General features: G+C 40.3%; 1 protein-coding gene across 3 annotated transcripts; it reads right to left on the bottom strand.

Moving 5' to 3' along the window:
- Positions 1 to 241: 241 nt before the first annotated feature.
- On the bottom strand, positions 242 to 12593 carry LOC100878120 (protein croquemort). 3 transcript variants are annotated; one of them, XM_003706155.3, is made up of 10 exons: positions 12394 to 12593; positions 9107 to 9362; positions 7457 to 7623; positions 5224 to 5368; positions 4866 to 5069; positions 3328 to 3539; positions 2528 to 2933; positions 2101 to 2174; positions 1729 to 1954; positions 242 to 1447 (listed from the first exon to the last, which is right to left on the bottom strand). In XM_003706155.3, exons 2-10 carry the CDS (start codon positions 9221 to 9223, stop codon positions 1280 to 1282), a joined length of 1719 nt encoding a protein of 572 aa, XP_003706203.1. In that variant the 5' UTR covers positions 9224 to 9362; positions 12394 to 12593; the 3' UTR covers positions 242 to 1279. The 3 variants fall into 3 exon arrangements, with proteins under 3 accessions (XP_003706203.1, XP_076389626.1, XP_076389627.1); XM_076533511.1 differs by lacking the exon at positions 12394 to 12593 and adding an exon at positions 11856 to 11873; XM_076533512.1 differs by lacking the exon at positions 9107 to 9362.
- Between the last annotated feature and the right edge of the window lie 1661 nt (positions 12594 to 14254).

The following is a 14254-nucleotide window of genomic DNA, read 5'->3' as shown; positions in this document are numbered from 1 at the left end:
TTTAACGCTTTAAATGAAGTGTAACAACGCTATGTATATCATATTATATCCACAGATCACTCCAATTATTTTAATGGAATGTACAAGTAATCTATACTGATTGAGCGTACATACGAAGTAATTAAAACGGACATATATCAGGATCAGGCGTTAACACGGTTTAAATGTAATCGATGCGACAAATATCACTGAAAAAGAACAAATTTTTTTATACAATATAAGATATCGTGTCACCGCGATGAAAGTTTCAAATTTTTATTAAAATACAATACAAAATTGCACGATTCTGGGAAAGCCAATATCACTGGCCATGTACATATTTTTTGTAATTTATTATAAGATAGGTTTGCAGTTACGCAATCATGAAACTGCACTCGACCGAATCGTTGTAACTTAAACGTTAAACGTGCCACATTTATTTGTCCACGTTCGTCGACACCTTACATAAAAATAAGAGGCACAGGTGACACTTACTTATCCTAAGTTGGAGGCATAGCTGTACACTTGATCGCGATTATAAAGTTTAGTACAAATTGAATGTTCAGAACGGGAGGAACTGTAATTGATGTCGACGATAACATTATTGTTTATCGTACAATCATCTACACGGACGAGTGGCTGATTAATAGCCACGGAAATTAGGCATCGTCGAATCAAGGCGATTCGTTATCGCCGTTTAATTCTCAACGATCGCGAACGATGCCTACGATTGAGCAGTTTCTCTTGGTCCCATCAAAATCTTCTATTAAAGCTTGGTACCAATCGTAAACTAACGATTCTCCAAATTTTCATCGATACTCGATTCTGATCGTAATTAAAACACCAATTAAAATTAAAGCTTGAACCATTACCCTTTTTGTCAGTCTTACCCTCGATCGAACGTTGCTTTCGAATAAAAGAAATGAACAATAAGAAATGTATTATCTACTCGAATCGAACTACTCAAATGTTTGATCAACGATCAAGGTTTAATCGTTTACAAGTCCTGGCATGTTCTTTGCCTAAACATGAACACATTTCGCGCTGTCCCTTGTTCAAAAACAGCTGATAAAGTCCCTTTACAAAAATTACAAGTTTCTTGGTTTATGTACAAAAAAGCGTTTTAAAAATGTGTGTAATTTCGAATGCGTGACTCTTCGTTTATGAACCTCAGAGAGATCAACGAATTCCTGCGAGAGAAACAACGATGACTGTAATGTCTATTCGATCGCGGAAATAGAGGTTCCTTCATCGCTCGATTCTATTCGAGTCCATCGACAGCTCTGCACCCGTACTCCGTCTACTTTTGGTTCTGTAGCTTCGACTGTAGATCTACGTTGAAACATTCGATCGAACTTGGATACAATTTGCGATCGTTTCTTACATGAGAATCTTCGTTGCTGCTATTTTTGTCCATGTATACCAGTTCCGACTTCTCTCCAGAACCTATCATTTCCAATTTGGTGGTCTGTGAACAGACGATAAACCTTCAGCGTTCAGCCAAATGGAGCGAATATAGATATAGAATGTTCGACCAAATATTTGATGTTATGGTAATGCAGCGTAGCGTGACACAGTGTAGTACAGCATAGCATGGTACAATAAAGCATAACGTAATATAGAATCGCGTCCTGCAGCGTTGCATAATGTTGCATAGCGCAGCGTATCGTTGCATAGCATAGTGCAGTGCAGTACTGATCTTCATAATATGGATTGGATTTTACGTAATAAGCGAAGAATAATATTTACCTTGTCACTAGTCAGTGTGTTTGCGCGTTGTCTGTTTAACAGGTACAATAGCGCTACGGTGAAAATTATTAGAGACCCAACGAGAATCATGATCATTCCGACATACATGCAGACGTCGGGGAAAGACAGAAGCTTTTTCAACTCGTCGACGAAACTCTGAGTGGCTTCCACATCCAACGAGAACCATAATACTGGGAAATATAAGGTTGGGACGGATCTGAAAAGTCTGCAAGGCGAATTCTTGTGAATTTTACGAAAGTATTCATTGTTCCGTACTCTGTTGCTATTGTATGAACGAATTCGACAGGCACTAATCTCAAACGAACTAAATCGGACGTTCACTTCTGATCATATGGTTGGAAACGTACTTACGACACTGTCTTTGATGGTTCTAGCAGAATGTTGACCTGCAATTTGGCGGAAACTTTGAGAGGAATTCCAGTCGTCTAAAAAAAAAGTTACTTTATGATTCTCCGGATCGGTGTCACTTTAATTAATAATTCTAGTTATTTCGATCAATTATTTCTCGTCGCGTGCTTATCATAATTATTTCGACGATAGTAGCTATTTTCTAATGTTTTAAGTAGTACAAGCAAATATCTCGTATCGATCTGAAATCGATCACGTAACCAGAAAATAAATAGGAATAAATGATAGGAATTACAACCTTTACATAACAAGCGTGACTTTCACATTTCTGTTAAATAGTAAAAAACTCGAAGAACCCTCGTATTAAGGAACCCTCGCACAAATCGATCGAAGTAGCAAGTGAAATTTTTAATGTAATCGATAGACTCACCGGTTCGAGGGTGATGAAAAAGTCATGATCGTCTTGCGGATCGACCCCATTGATTCGTTCCCTGAGGCTGGGATCAGCCCTATTGAAGTGAGGTAGGCTAATAAACACGGGTGCACCGTATCGACACGCGCTGACGTTCATCAGTCCAGCAGGGGTGCATCTTCCGTTGCAAAAGCAATTTCCTATATTTACAACGTCCGGATCCTCTTCCGGAAGATCCGTGCTTTCCGCCGAGTGATCGGCGTCGAAGAAGTCTTCGGTGGTTGTTGTCTGCTCGAAGTATTTCGCTTGATCATGAGGGTAGCGTCTTCTGGTGTTGTTTCCCAATGTTTTCTCGCTCAGTATATACCGATAACCCTCCATGCCCATGTGATAAGTCGTCTGTGCGTAATCGAATGTCAATGGTCTGCGAAGAACGGAACAGTAACGATGCCGATTAATGATGGATGGGTACAAAACAGTTGAACGGTTCGAGAGCCACGGTGGAAAAGTCATAGCTAATTTAGCATACTATACTATGCGTCGACAGAATTTGTTTTGAATCCGCAGGTTACAGAATCGCGAATTATCCGTTCGATGATGCGTTCGAAAGTGAACGCTAGCAAAGTTATTGACTCCACCTACGGAGTTGGTCGAGTAAACAGGATTAGCAGACGATCCAATTTACGTGTCGCGAAGGTTAATATACGGGGAGTGTCGGAGAATAACAATTGTTCGAGGTTCGCCGACGCTCGATTTAACCGTTGCGAAAGCAGACGAAAGTAATTAGCGTTTCTTTCTCACGAACGTGGCTCACTGACCTGCACAAGTCGCCGCTGAACAGGGAGATCTCGTCTTTCCGGCGATAAGGAGGCCAGAATTCGCCGGCACTCCCTTCTATCACGTTGCACGGGCTCTTAAAAAATTTCGTCGTGTCCTTGTGATTCCACTTTCTCAAAACTCCGAATTGGCTGATGTCGTGGACACCGGTGTCCATGTTGAAGTGCCCGTCGAATACCGTGGACCCGTTTCTCTGCAAACCGATAACGGGTTATGGGGGTTGCGTATAACGATGTTAATTCTCAAGTATCGTTACCGCGATAACTTGTTTTCTTATTACATCGTTGTCAACTCGTTTACGTTCCTTGTCATTTTTGCATGTTTTTCTTCTTCTACCAGCGTGATTTTTTAACAAAAAATGACCTCACTCGTTGATATTAAATAAATTAAATATTAAAAAGGCACAGATATCGCGATCAACATTTTCCACATTTTCGAGTTATCAGACGCTGCACGATAAAGAAAAGCAGATAAGGCCAGGTGTGACTGTTTTTTTTAAATCTTTCGTCGTATTAAGCAATCGACATTTTTCTGATTTACTGATCGAAGTTTCCCTCTTTTTTGGAAAGAGAAAGATAGCAAAGCGAGAACAGAGGATAAGATTGATTGATCGTAAATGTTGTACACGTGACGTAACAAATTAATACATAATATGCTTCCCATTGCTTTTCATTCGTCATTCAGCGACCTACAAGTGACCCGTCCTATTCACTAGCAATTTAAGTCCTCGCTGCGAATAATTTGTCGTCCGCTACAATGCCGTTGCTGTGGTAGCGCAAATCGCATCTTCGACCTTCTGACCGCCCTCGACACAATTAAATAAACAATTTCAGCCACCTTCTCCGTCAGCCGATCGATTCTCGAACGTCTGAATTCGTGGTGATAGGTCACGAGCAATGTCGGTCCCCGCCACTCTCGTTTATGGATGTACGCTTCGTTAAAGCGAATACAATGATAATGAATTCTCAGCTTATGCGTTTAAAAAATCTGTCGACGGTTATTTTTATTATCAAACGGTGCAGAAGAAACCGGCGTAATATATACACCGAGTACGTTATAATTTAAAGGACACGAAAATATTTATAGAGTCGCATAATGTATCGCAGATGGCGGATTTTCCGTTACATTTATTGTCTACCGCTATCGAGACACAGACTGATGTTTTTATCTTGACGATTTTACCGTAGAAATGATAAGAAAATCGTTGCTGAATGGCTAAAGTTAAATGGTATAATCGAGCAAAGTTATGTAATTTCTCATTAAGCGATTTTTTATTATTGTTCTTTTTCGAGCGCATGTTTTGTCCTATTGCGCACTTATTAATATTTATAATAGGATATTAATCTGTTAATAGGTGTATATTTTATAATTTGTCAGCAGCGAATTAACTTGTAACTGTTTAAATCGTAAAACGTCTGGTAACACGATAACGATAACGCAACGTGTTACGTGATTTTGCGTTTGTACTTTGGATACCCTGTACGGTTATTTTAAACTTTGAGTAGAGATCATTACTTACCATATAAAACCAACCGAACTTGTCAAACGGTGGTATGTCCTCCCCCATAGCTGCTAATTTTCCTAACCTGATGAGAGAATCGTCGTAACCGGAGAACAGAAGTTCGTCCACCGTCTTCGTGACGTGTATCTTCGTCGTGGTTAACATGAACGACAAAGTAGTTTGAAACGTGCCGTCCCAAAAACGTACTTTGTGTTTGGCCGACTGAAACAGGGGTAGAAACGATGAATATTTACTATTTGTCGAAATTTCTTAGCGTCGGTGGTCATAGGGAAATCAGTAAAGATAGCCTCGTATGTTAGTATCTTAAATTTGGTATTACCCTATCGTTTCATGAACAGTGGTACGAATTACTCACTATTGCGACGGTGTTTAACTGCGTGATAGAGTCATTCAAAGAGCCGTTGGTTAATTCCGGTTCGAAGAACCACCACCGTCGATATAAGTAGCTGACCGTATGATTCTCGGGATGGAACACCACGTCTGCCTTTTGCCTGATCTCCCTGAAATTCAGATTTCCACGCGTGAGTCGAGAACGCGAAGAGATTCTGATCGGTGTTTGCGATCAACAGGTCTGCTATCTTCCGTCAGTGACTAATCGCGAACTTGATTAATTATAAAGCTTCGACCGCATTTCGATGCGAAAATAGTAGCGTCAAGCTCGAGTTTCGCTTTGTAAACGCAACCATGTAGCGCGCTTTCGTAACGTTGTTTACTTTGTCATTAATGAAACGCAGTTACTCAAGTAGCGTATTATTACACGCGTACACGTAACGATGAACGGAAATCAGTCGATGGAATGATAAAAATCACACGAATAAATTGGCAACGTGTAGTTCAGTGAATCGACTTCTTGTGACGAGTAAAAACTCATCAGTTTTTCCTTCGGATATACTAACAGTGATAGTTTGTGGCCGAGAAAAAGTTTGTTTCGTTAGTTCTTATTACGAATATACAAGATCTGCGAATTGTAAACCACGTGTCCTGCGCTGACGCACGAAATAACCGGACTTTATAAACTCCATGCGTTGCAATAGTTAGCTCGTAAAAATTCCTTTGTTGAAATCAATATCGCACTAATCTTGTATACAGGTTTTCGATTTATGTATATCGACCTCGATGGAATGTAATCGGTCCTGGAGTTTTGGGTTCCTCGGAGAGGATTTTACATGAAGTTTTCCGCGATCATCTATCACGAAAGTAGCATTACAATATCGACCTTCGATGGAACAAAAGAATCTGGACAACCTGTTCCACGTTTCTAAATATACAACGCTTTCTTTACGACCCATGACCGTTCCACTGTTTTAGAGGTGGCGATTTGATTATTCATTGATACTTTATTAGTAAAGAAATCATCGAGGGTTGTAACGCGTGTCCAAAGTTACGTAAAGACGGTTAATCGCGTAATTATTTTATACGAGCCACCTATGTCGTTCAAGCACCTTCATCGAGATAAGCAGCCAGACGTTCATTAACTTGTTAATTAAGGATACGACCGTTTCAAGCTTTTAATTGTTTAATTTGCCTTATCTCTTTTCTTCTCTTATTTTATTTTCATTTGATCGAATTATACTCGTGAAACCATTAACGCACTCCCACACTTTTGTCTGGACAGAGACGAGTTCGTTAATCGCTGCAGATCTATTTTGAAAACAAAATGATGCAGATCCAGACACGATGCAATTGTGTCTAAAAAACGTAGTCGACCTTGGTATGCATCAACACAATAATAAATACGACTTCTATCGTCGATACTTAAAGAAATAACGGAACTAATCAATCTAATCAGCACTCAGCGTGGACACCCTGCACAGAACAACCTAATAACTCTTCTTCGTTCACCTTTTATTACTCGTGCGTTCAGTTAACAGGTTAAAATGTTAACATCTCGAGGTTAACTATTCCTTTCTTATCGTGATTAGACAGTCTAATAGGCTGCTTCGTCTTCGAGACAGTTGTACGTAGCAGAATTTCCATCTGACACGTACAGAATCTCAACGAACATGCTTATCTCGATAAACGATTCGAACAGTGAGTCAAAGTTTCATCAAATAACGATTCATTATTGCGCAACAGTTTCCTCTTTCGTTGCAACGACACTTTTTTTCCTCGGATGATCCTACAATTTCCGTAATGCAGAGAGAAACGAGGTTAATAGCTAATTGATACTCGAAAGCGAATACCGTGTTTTCCTCGCCACAACGTACCGTGCTCCATCGAGCCTCTGGGATTACTCGTCAAGTTCAAGTCTGCCACTCAGATTTGTATTCGTCCCACAGATGTTGACGAATATAATTCACGTTGCAACATTACATTTTCGCTTGTTATCTCTAACTTACTCTACGTGCATAGATGCACGTATTAATGTTACCGAGTTCGCGCGAATGTCACAAAAAGAAGCCATGAAATTGTATAATTTACATGCGTTTGTATGTTCATACCATATTTAGATATGTCATACGCACTCTGTAACATTACCTAACGATATTAAAGGTCGCGTGCTCGTTATTAAAATCAAGGAGATCTCAAAAAACTCATAACATAATGGCTTCTCCGCGATGACGAGAAAAAAATAGAATATTCCATACCGAAACACGTAAGGTCCAACTTCCACGAGGTTAGGCTTCGTCCCTTTAGTCAGCAGTTCTTCCGGATTCGTCCAGTTGAAGAAGTGAATCTTTAAATACATCGGTGGCAAACTGCTCGTGTCGTTCCATACCTCGAACGCCTTTGACGTCGGTGTCAACGGTAGTTCCTATTAACACGAGTTGCAATTTATTTCATTACTAAAAAGCACTTGATGATATCTCGTTTTTTTAGAAACGATACAAGCATCTCGATCGTATAAAAGCTTCGATCGTTCAAGGAATGAAATTAGGATGTTTGTTGTTCGAAATAGCTCGATACCAAACGCGCGCTGAAAACGTCGAGCCACGCTTATTCGCGCCGAGAAATTATTCGTCTAGCACAACTCTGAAGAGATACGACGATTAATTGAACAATCAACCACTTTTCCAATCGTGTTCGGAACAACGACGAGACTACAGCGAGACCATCGCCTTTGTTTCGTATTTGAGGTCACTTCGGGAACAAAATCTTACCTTTGTCTAACGAATTCTTGCGCTCTATACTTCGGAGAAAAGATTTGCACCTCGAAATGTCAGAATCACTTTGGGGCGTAGGGACTTTGTGATCCGGGGTTAAGTTCTCGTTTAATTTTTTTCTAGGAGTGTTTCAAAAGCGGAAGCAGTGAAAGTTTCTCGCTACACTTATCTGACCACCTTCTGTATTGTACCTCACGTAAGATATTGCATAACATCCTCGTGTGCTCTAATATTCAATTCGTCTCAAAATAAATTACTGCCTTTAAAGACCTTAAGTTCACTTAAAATTAGAATATCACCGTGGAGTATACAGCAAATTCTATAGATATATACATAACAATAGATATACGGATGTATAGATTTGCATATCTATGAATGATTTTAACAACAAACAGATATTTTTGTGATTCCTGTCGTACATTGTACACCTTGTTAACCACTGTTATACGACGCGTAACTTCGATAGGTGGTTTTCTACTTTGCGTATTAATTGCAGTGCGAATATAGTTAATTTTGTAGCGTACAGCGTGTAAGTCCTCGAATACAATTCTATTAATACGAGAGATACGAGAGGATGTGTAATTAAAGTTAACAGTGTGCGCTATCTAGAATAAATTTAGATATCGAAGTATTTCCAACGATAAACTTCAAGAGTTACTTTATTTTGTACAACTTTCAATTTTTCAGCAAATCTGATTCTTATTTCCGCGCAAAGTTAACATATATTTTGTTTATAGAAATTCCTTCGTAATATTTAACAAGGCCAATTGCTACCAAAGAGATAAAATACCGTTGTGGAAAGAAATTTCCAACCTCTCTGAGTTTCGAGCAGCGAGGTAAATATGTTTAAAAAAATATACCAACCAAGATAACCCAGCATATCGAGGCTATCCAACTAATTCGCTTCGTAAGAAGAAAACAACAATACCGCGTTTTTAAGAAAAAGTTAAGCAATTTTTGGAACTCGTCTTTCTAGCTGATGCTAGATATACCGCATTTTAACTGAATTTTCAACGTACTCATGTTGGATATAAGTTATCTCTGCCGAGTGGCAGTGTGTTCAAAACCTTTTTTGAATTCGACAGACACCATACACGATATCTGACATACTCGAGCGTTAACTAGATATCTTACTTTTTGGAGGATGTGGTGAAAGATGGCTGGCGAAGAGAAGTACAGAATGGTGCCAGACACGATCAGTAACAGACCGAAGAGCCCAAGGCCGAGGAATTTGTTGGTCCAAGGCCTCATGATGATCGGAGTTTCTGTACTCGCGTGGTTGATCCTCGCTTTCTCAGCATGTGGCTCTTCGACGGCCGCGTTTCGTTTGCTCGCCGATCAGACTTCTGCTCCGTCGCACTTCCGGTCGGTGTACACGACGTTTTAGAGCCTGCAGCGAGATAAAACGGAATCAGCCGCTTATCGAATTACGGGATGACACCACGCTTATGTACGTTTTGTTTTGTTAACACGTGTTGCAGCGTGACTCGTTCTGACGCGATGGACCGACACATCGTGTGTTACAACGCCACGCGGTGAATGGTATACATCCATGGCTAGTCAATCTTAATTTCGAAGAAAAAAGACCGAACGTACTGTTGAATCCAACAGTTATCTATGGTTCTGTGACAGCGTAACAAGAGTTTATTGTATTACAAAAAGAGGAAGAACGATCTTCGAGCTCTTTTCGGACACACGTTGGTCTTTTTTTAATTCGTTCTATACCATCTACCGGTGACCTACTTACGTTTATTAATTTGTGAGTGGCTGGCTCGACCCACGCGATCAGTTCAATTTGATCAACGTAACGCGTGTTCGAAACTTTGCTCTTCAAACGCGTCGAATAAGAAAACAAAGGTTAATCTTCGCTTAACGAGTTTATGAAACAATGAGATCTTCTCGTTAATGATTTTATTGCTGCGTGATTAACGAACGTAGTATTAGAGACAGATATAATTGTGCGATCGGAGATTGATTACTCACAGCGGGAAAATATAGCGTTTTTTAAAGATATCCCCGCTGTAAAATGTAAACGACGTATATGCGACAAGGATACACGCGCGATTTACGATTGTTACGTTTCACGAATACTCGATGCGCTTAATCAATTTATATCGGTGTTGGTGAATCGTTAATAACGCCTTGCTGAAAGCGGAGAATACGAGCAATCGCGTTTTATCGACTCCGCGTGACGTCGTTTCAAACTTTTTCAATACGACAGCGTCCAGATTTTAGTTTTCAAATTGCAACGATTGATTATCATAATTGCGGGATAATTATCATGCGAATTATACATACTTATGTAGATAAATGTATGCAGCTTTCCTTATTTAGTATGTTTCTGATTTTTAGATAGGTAATATTCAATATTATAGCGATAATTAAGGAGAAAGATATTGCATGTCGGTTTATTTGCACGAAGTGCATTAAAAACTTGAATGCGGAAATTCTGGAATAAATTGCGATTTACGAGCTTTTTACCGTCGTGTCACCTGGCCGTGAACCATGCACTCGTACGAACGTTTCGTAGTCACATGCGTTATAACCGCCGTCTCAATCGGATACTTTTATCGAACCTTGATGCTCCAGCCACTGTTATCTCGCCCGCAATGAACTTTATCCCGATCTTTTAGTGAGTTTTCGTGAGTAAAAAGATAGGGGTTCTCGTAGGTCGAGTTTATCGCTGTGCTCTTATTTCCAAAGAAATATTGGGAATCCTGTATTTGAGTTACACTGATAATTTGTTTCCTGGCGACGAGGAACCCTTGGACTATTTATGAGATAAGCGAGAAACGCGATGTAACATACGAAAATTCATGGGGCACAAACTTGAGCACAGTTTGGAAAATTGTTGGATTCGGTGGACAGATCTAGCGTGGAAACTGTGAAAACAAGAAAGCGGAGCAAAGACAAATTTACTGCTCTTTAGCATTGTAAAACGAAACAACCAACGGTTTATGGCGTACAAAACAATGAATGCGAGTTTGCGGTCGCTCGTTACCTGGAAGACTTTTCACGAAAACTCTTGCAGTCGAACAGGAGGAGTGCCGTGGAAACTGGCCATTAACAAAGCGGAAGAAAATGAAATTGATCGCGGTTTGAAGTAGAAGATATCGTGCATTCACGGGAGACAAAACTACCCGCGTTTCCGAGCGCAATCGTTTCGCTGGAAACTTTCTAAACGAAAGCTTTCAGTTCAACGTAATAAACAAGGGGATGATATTCGACGTTCGGTTGGCTGGCGTATCCGCTCGTATTGTCGCGAACGTTGTCGTGTCGTGTATGTATGTAGGAGCACGAGTAATGGGAGGTCATTTATCGGTTCACCGTCCCGTAGCCGTATACCGCATCGCACCGACAAAACACGCGAACGAGTGCGTTCTTCCTATCGCGGTCCCCGCGAATACATCTTCCTCTTTTCGTCCTTCGTTTCTCGATACGTATCTACATCTCCGTGACCCTCCACTCTTTTTCTTATCTTTTCGAGCTCATTTTTCTCTAGCCTAATCCTCTTTACGATGACCTGACTGCGCCGATAACGATGGTCGCGGCATACATTTTTCTCTCCTATTATTATTATTCTAAACTCGAGATTCATGAATGAACGGACTGGATAGTTTTGTTGAAAATATTTTTCTCGTCAGTAGGACGTTTCCTTTCGAGATAAGTTGTCGCAGATTGATAGGTCGAACCGTCGTATCGCGCGATGTACAATTCATTTCTTCGCCTCTTCTTCTTCTTCCTCTTTCCAGTTTTCGAACAGTTTCGTCGCGATTTAATGTTACAGAGACTTTTTAGCAAAGATGCAGGAAATAGATATTAAGAATATTTATGCAGAGGTGTACATAAATGACTATACAAAACCGATGAAGATTTTACTAACCAGTAGCGTGCGCGTCCAATACCAATATTTATCCGGAGGAGATATACGTAAATAACTGTACAAGACTGACGAAGAACTCACTAACCAGTAGCGTTCGCTTCATCGATTACCGAATAATCTTCTGTTCCGAGTAGCGTCCTCTAATGATAATGGACAGATCTTTCAACAAAACATACAAACCATGCTGCGTTTCGCCGTACATGCACTGTGATTTATTTATGTTTTCGATGTAAATGTTCTTTTTTTCGAAGCGATGCCATCGCTGCAGAGTCGAGCCGCTTCGCAATTAAATCGCGAGGAAACAATAGCATGATTTATAGTTCCGTAATCGACTAAAGTTTCAAAACAATTTCGTAATAAAAACGATACTTGGCTACGCATGAAAATTAGTCTATGAATAATTGATCACTGAAAACAAAAGTAATTTTCCAGTAAAGAACGTGTATTCGATAAACCATGAATAATTCACGAAGGTTTCGCAAGAAGTTAGGAAGTTCGGAGTTTTGGCAAGCGGAAAGATTCGACGCGACAGACTTACTTTTCTAACAGAGTCTGAGATGCCTACGCGTTTCCTTTCGTCGACTATGATCAACGGAGCTCTTCTTTCATTCACGAATCGCCGTTTCACACTTCGATTCAGAAGATCCGAACGAGATCCACCATGAAGCTCGATCTTCGCGAGAATCGACGCTCCGACGCTCGATACAGCGCGGCTATTACTGTCGCGTCCGATGAATCAACAGGCTGCATCTAATGTAACTATTGGCCGAATCCCCCCCACTTACGGACACTTCTTCCCTCCTTCGACTCACGATCCCACCTTTACCCTCCGACAAACGATTCTTTCAGAAATCTTGAATTTTTACAATTCTCGTCACTTGACCCTTCGAATGCTTAGACCTTTCACTCTACGAATATTTGCGATTTTGGATCTTCAAATTCCCAAATTTTTGCAATTTTCGATTCTCGAATTTTTGCATTAAAAAATTACAGAGTTCTTAGATCACACAGTTATACAAGCTTCATTTATTTTCACGATTCAACGATCGCTTGTCTTCTTATTGAACCAGCTTGTACCTCGTAATGCATAGATGGCGTTTTCGACGAACATTAATTGCAACACGTGCTCTAGTTATCACTGCACGTGTCACGCGCTTCGACATCATTGGTTACTGATAATTGACGGGAGTTCATAAAAATCGCGATGTTGAGTCGTAGCGTCGGCGCGTGCGGAAAAAAGTGCCGCCTATTTTGCTACGGAACAAGGTCTTTTGCTGCGATTTTATAAAGGAGGATTGTTTTCGTTCACCCTATCATGTTTTGTCACTTTCTTTTTTAATCGATCTTTCGCCGGTTCGTCCGGTTTTTCGTACAGGATTCGTTAATTGACAAAAACTCGTTTGAGCTCCAAGGTTGCAAACGCCTGCGAAAAGTGTAATTTTTGGAGAAGAGAAAGCTTCGAAAACCTGTTGTTTGACAGATCACCGTTCTTGACCTGTTATCGGTTTGCGCGCTAATTACGCAATGCTGCATTTATGGTCACGTGTATGGTAATGATCAGTTCAGAACGCATTGAAAGGCGAAACTTGTCGTTGTTTTACTTTATATCGATTTACTGATCGATGCCCGAGTTATCGGGAGGTTTGTGTAACTCAATTGCCAGCGGATTACGGTCAGATTTTTTTAGCAAGAATTAAGGTTGGTGTTTACCCAAAGAGGTTGGCACAGCTACAAGTTCCTATCTTATCATAGAGCTAGAACCAAAGTACTCCAGGAGGGAGAAAAATTCGCTTCGAATACGACACGTGTAAGCGCCCCTTTTATCTGAAATTATTTTTCTTAGCCTCAACTTAAGTACCACTCGATTTCTTGTTATTCCACAGACTCTTGTAAGGTTGTCAAGAAATTCGATCACTTTATACTTTTCAAGAAGCTATCACAATATGAGTCAAACCGCTGCATAATTTACGAGTGCATAGTCATACCGGTTATTCATAATATTGTCTTACCACTTACTCATCTCAATGTCAATATAACCATCATCTCACGGACGATTACGACTCAGGAATCGTGAAACATTTGGAAACTTCTACGCGACGATAAATAACCGATATTTTAAAATAATAAGTACTACTCTAAAGTTCAATGAAATGAAAGGGACAAATTACATAATTTAACAAAAAGTCTGACTCGACAATGATCGAAACGCATACTAACCCATTACTGATCGTTGGTAACAAATTTCTCCTGTATCCCCATATACAGTAAGTTAAAAAAACTTGAACGGTTTGACCTGGATTCGAAAATTCGGCGCGACTCGCGACTCGCGATCTCAGGTGCTCGCTACACGACCGAGCTGAAACTGGGGCCAAGAGTGACGAAGTGGAACAAGGGGATGC

The sequence above is a fragment of the Megachile rotundata genome, chromosome 7 (assembly GCF_050947335.1).
Source record: "Megachile rotundata isolate GNS110a chromosome 7, iyMegRotu1, whole genome shotgun sequence".
Classification (NCBI taxonomy): Eukaryota; Metazoa; Arthropoda; class Insecta; order Hymenoptera; family Megachilidae; genus Megachile; species Megachile rotundata.
Note: the sequence above shows the minus strand (reverse complement) of the source record. Positions and strands in the feature narration are given on the sequence as shown.

Coding starts and splice junctions, on each gene's coding strand:
- LOC100878120 (XM_003706155.3), bottom strand. CDS start 9,223: ATGAGGCCTTGGACCAACAAATTCCTCGGCCTTGGGCTCTTCGGTCTG. Junction 3,540..4,865: donor AGTTCGGTTGGTTTTATATG/GTAAGTAATGAT, acceptor ATCGGTTTGCAG/AGAAACGGGTCCACGGTATT. Junction 2,934..3,327: donor TTCAGCGGCGACTTGTGCAG/GTCAGTGAGCCA, acceptor CGTTCTTCGCAG/ACCATTGACATTCGATTACG.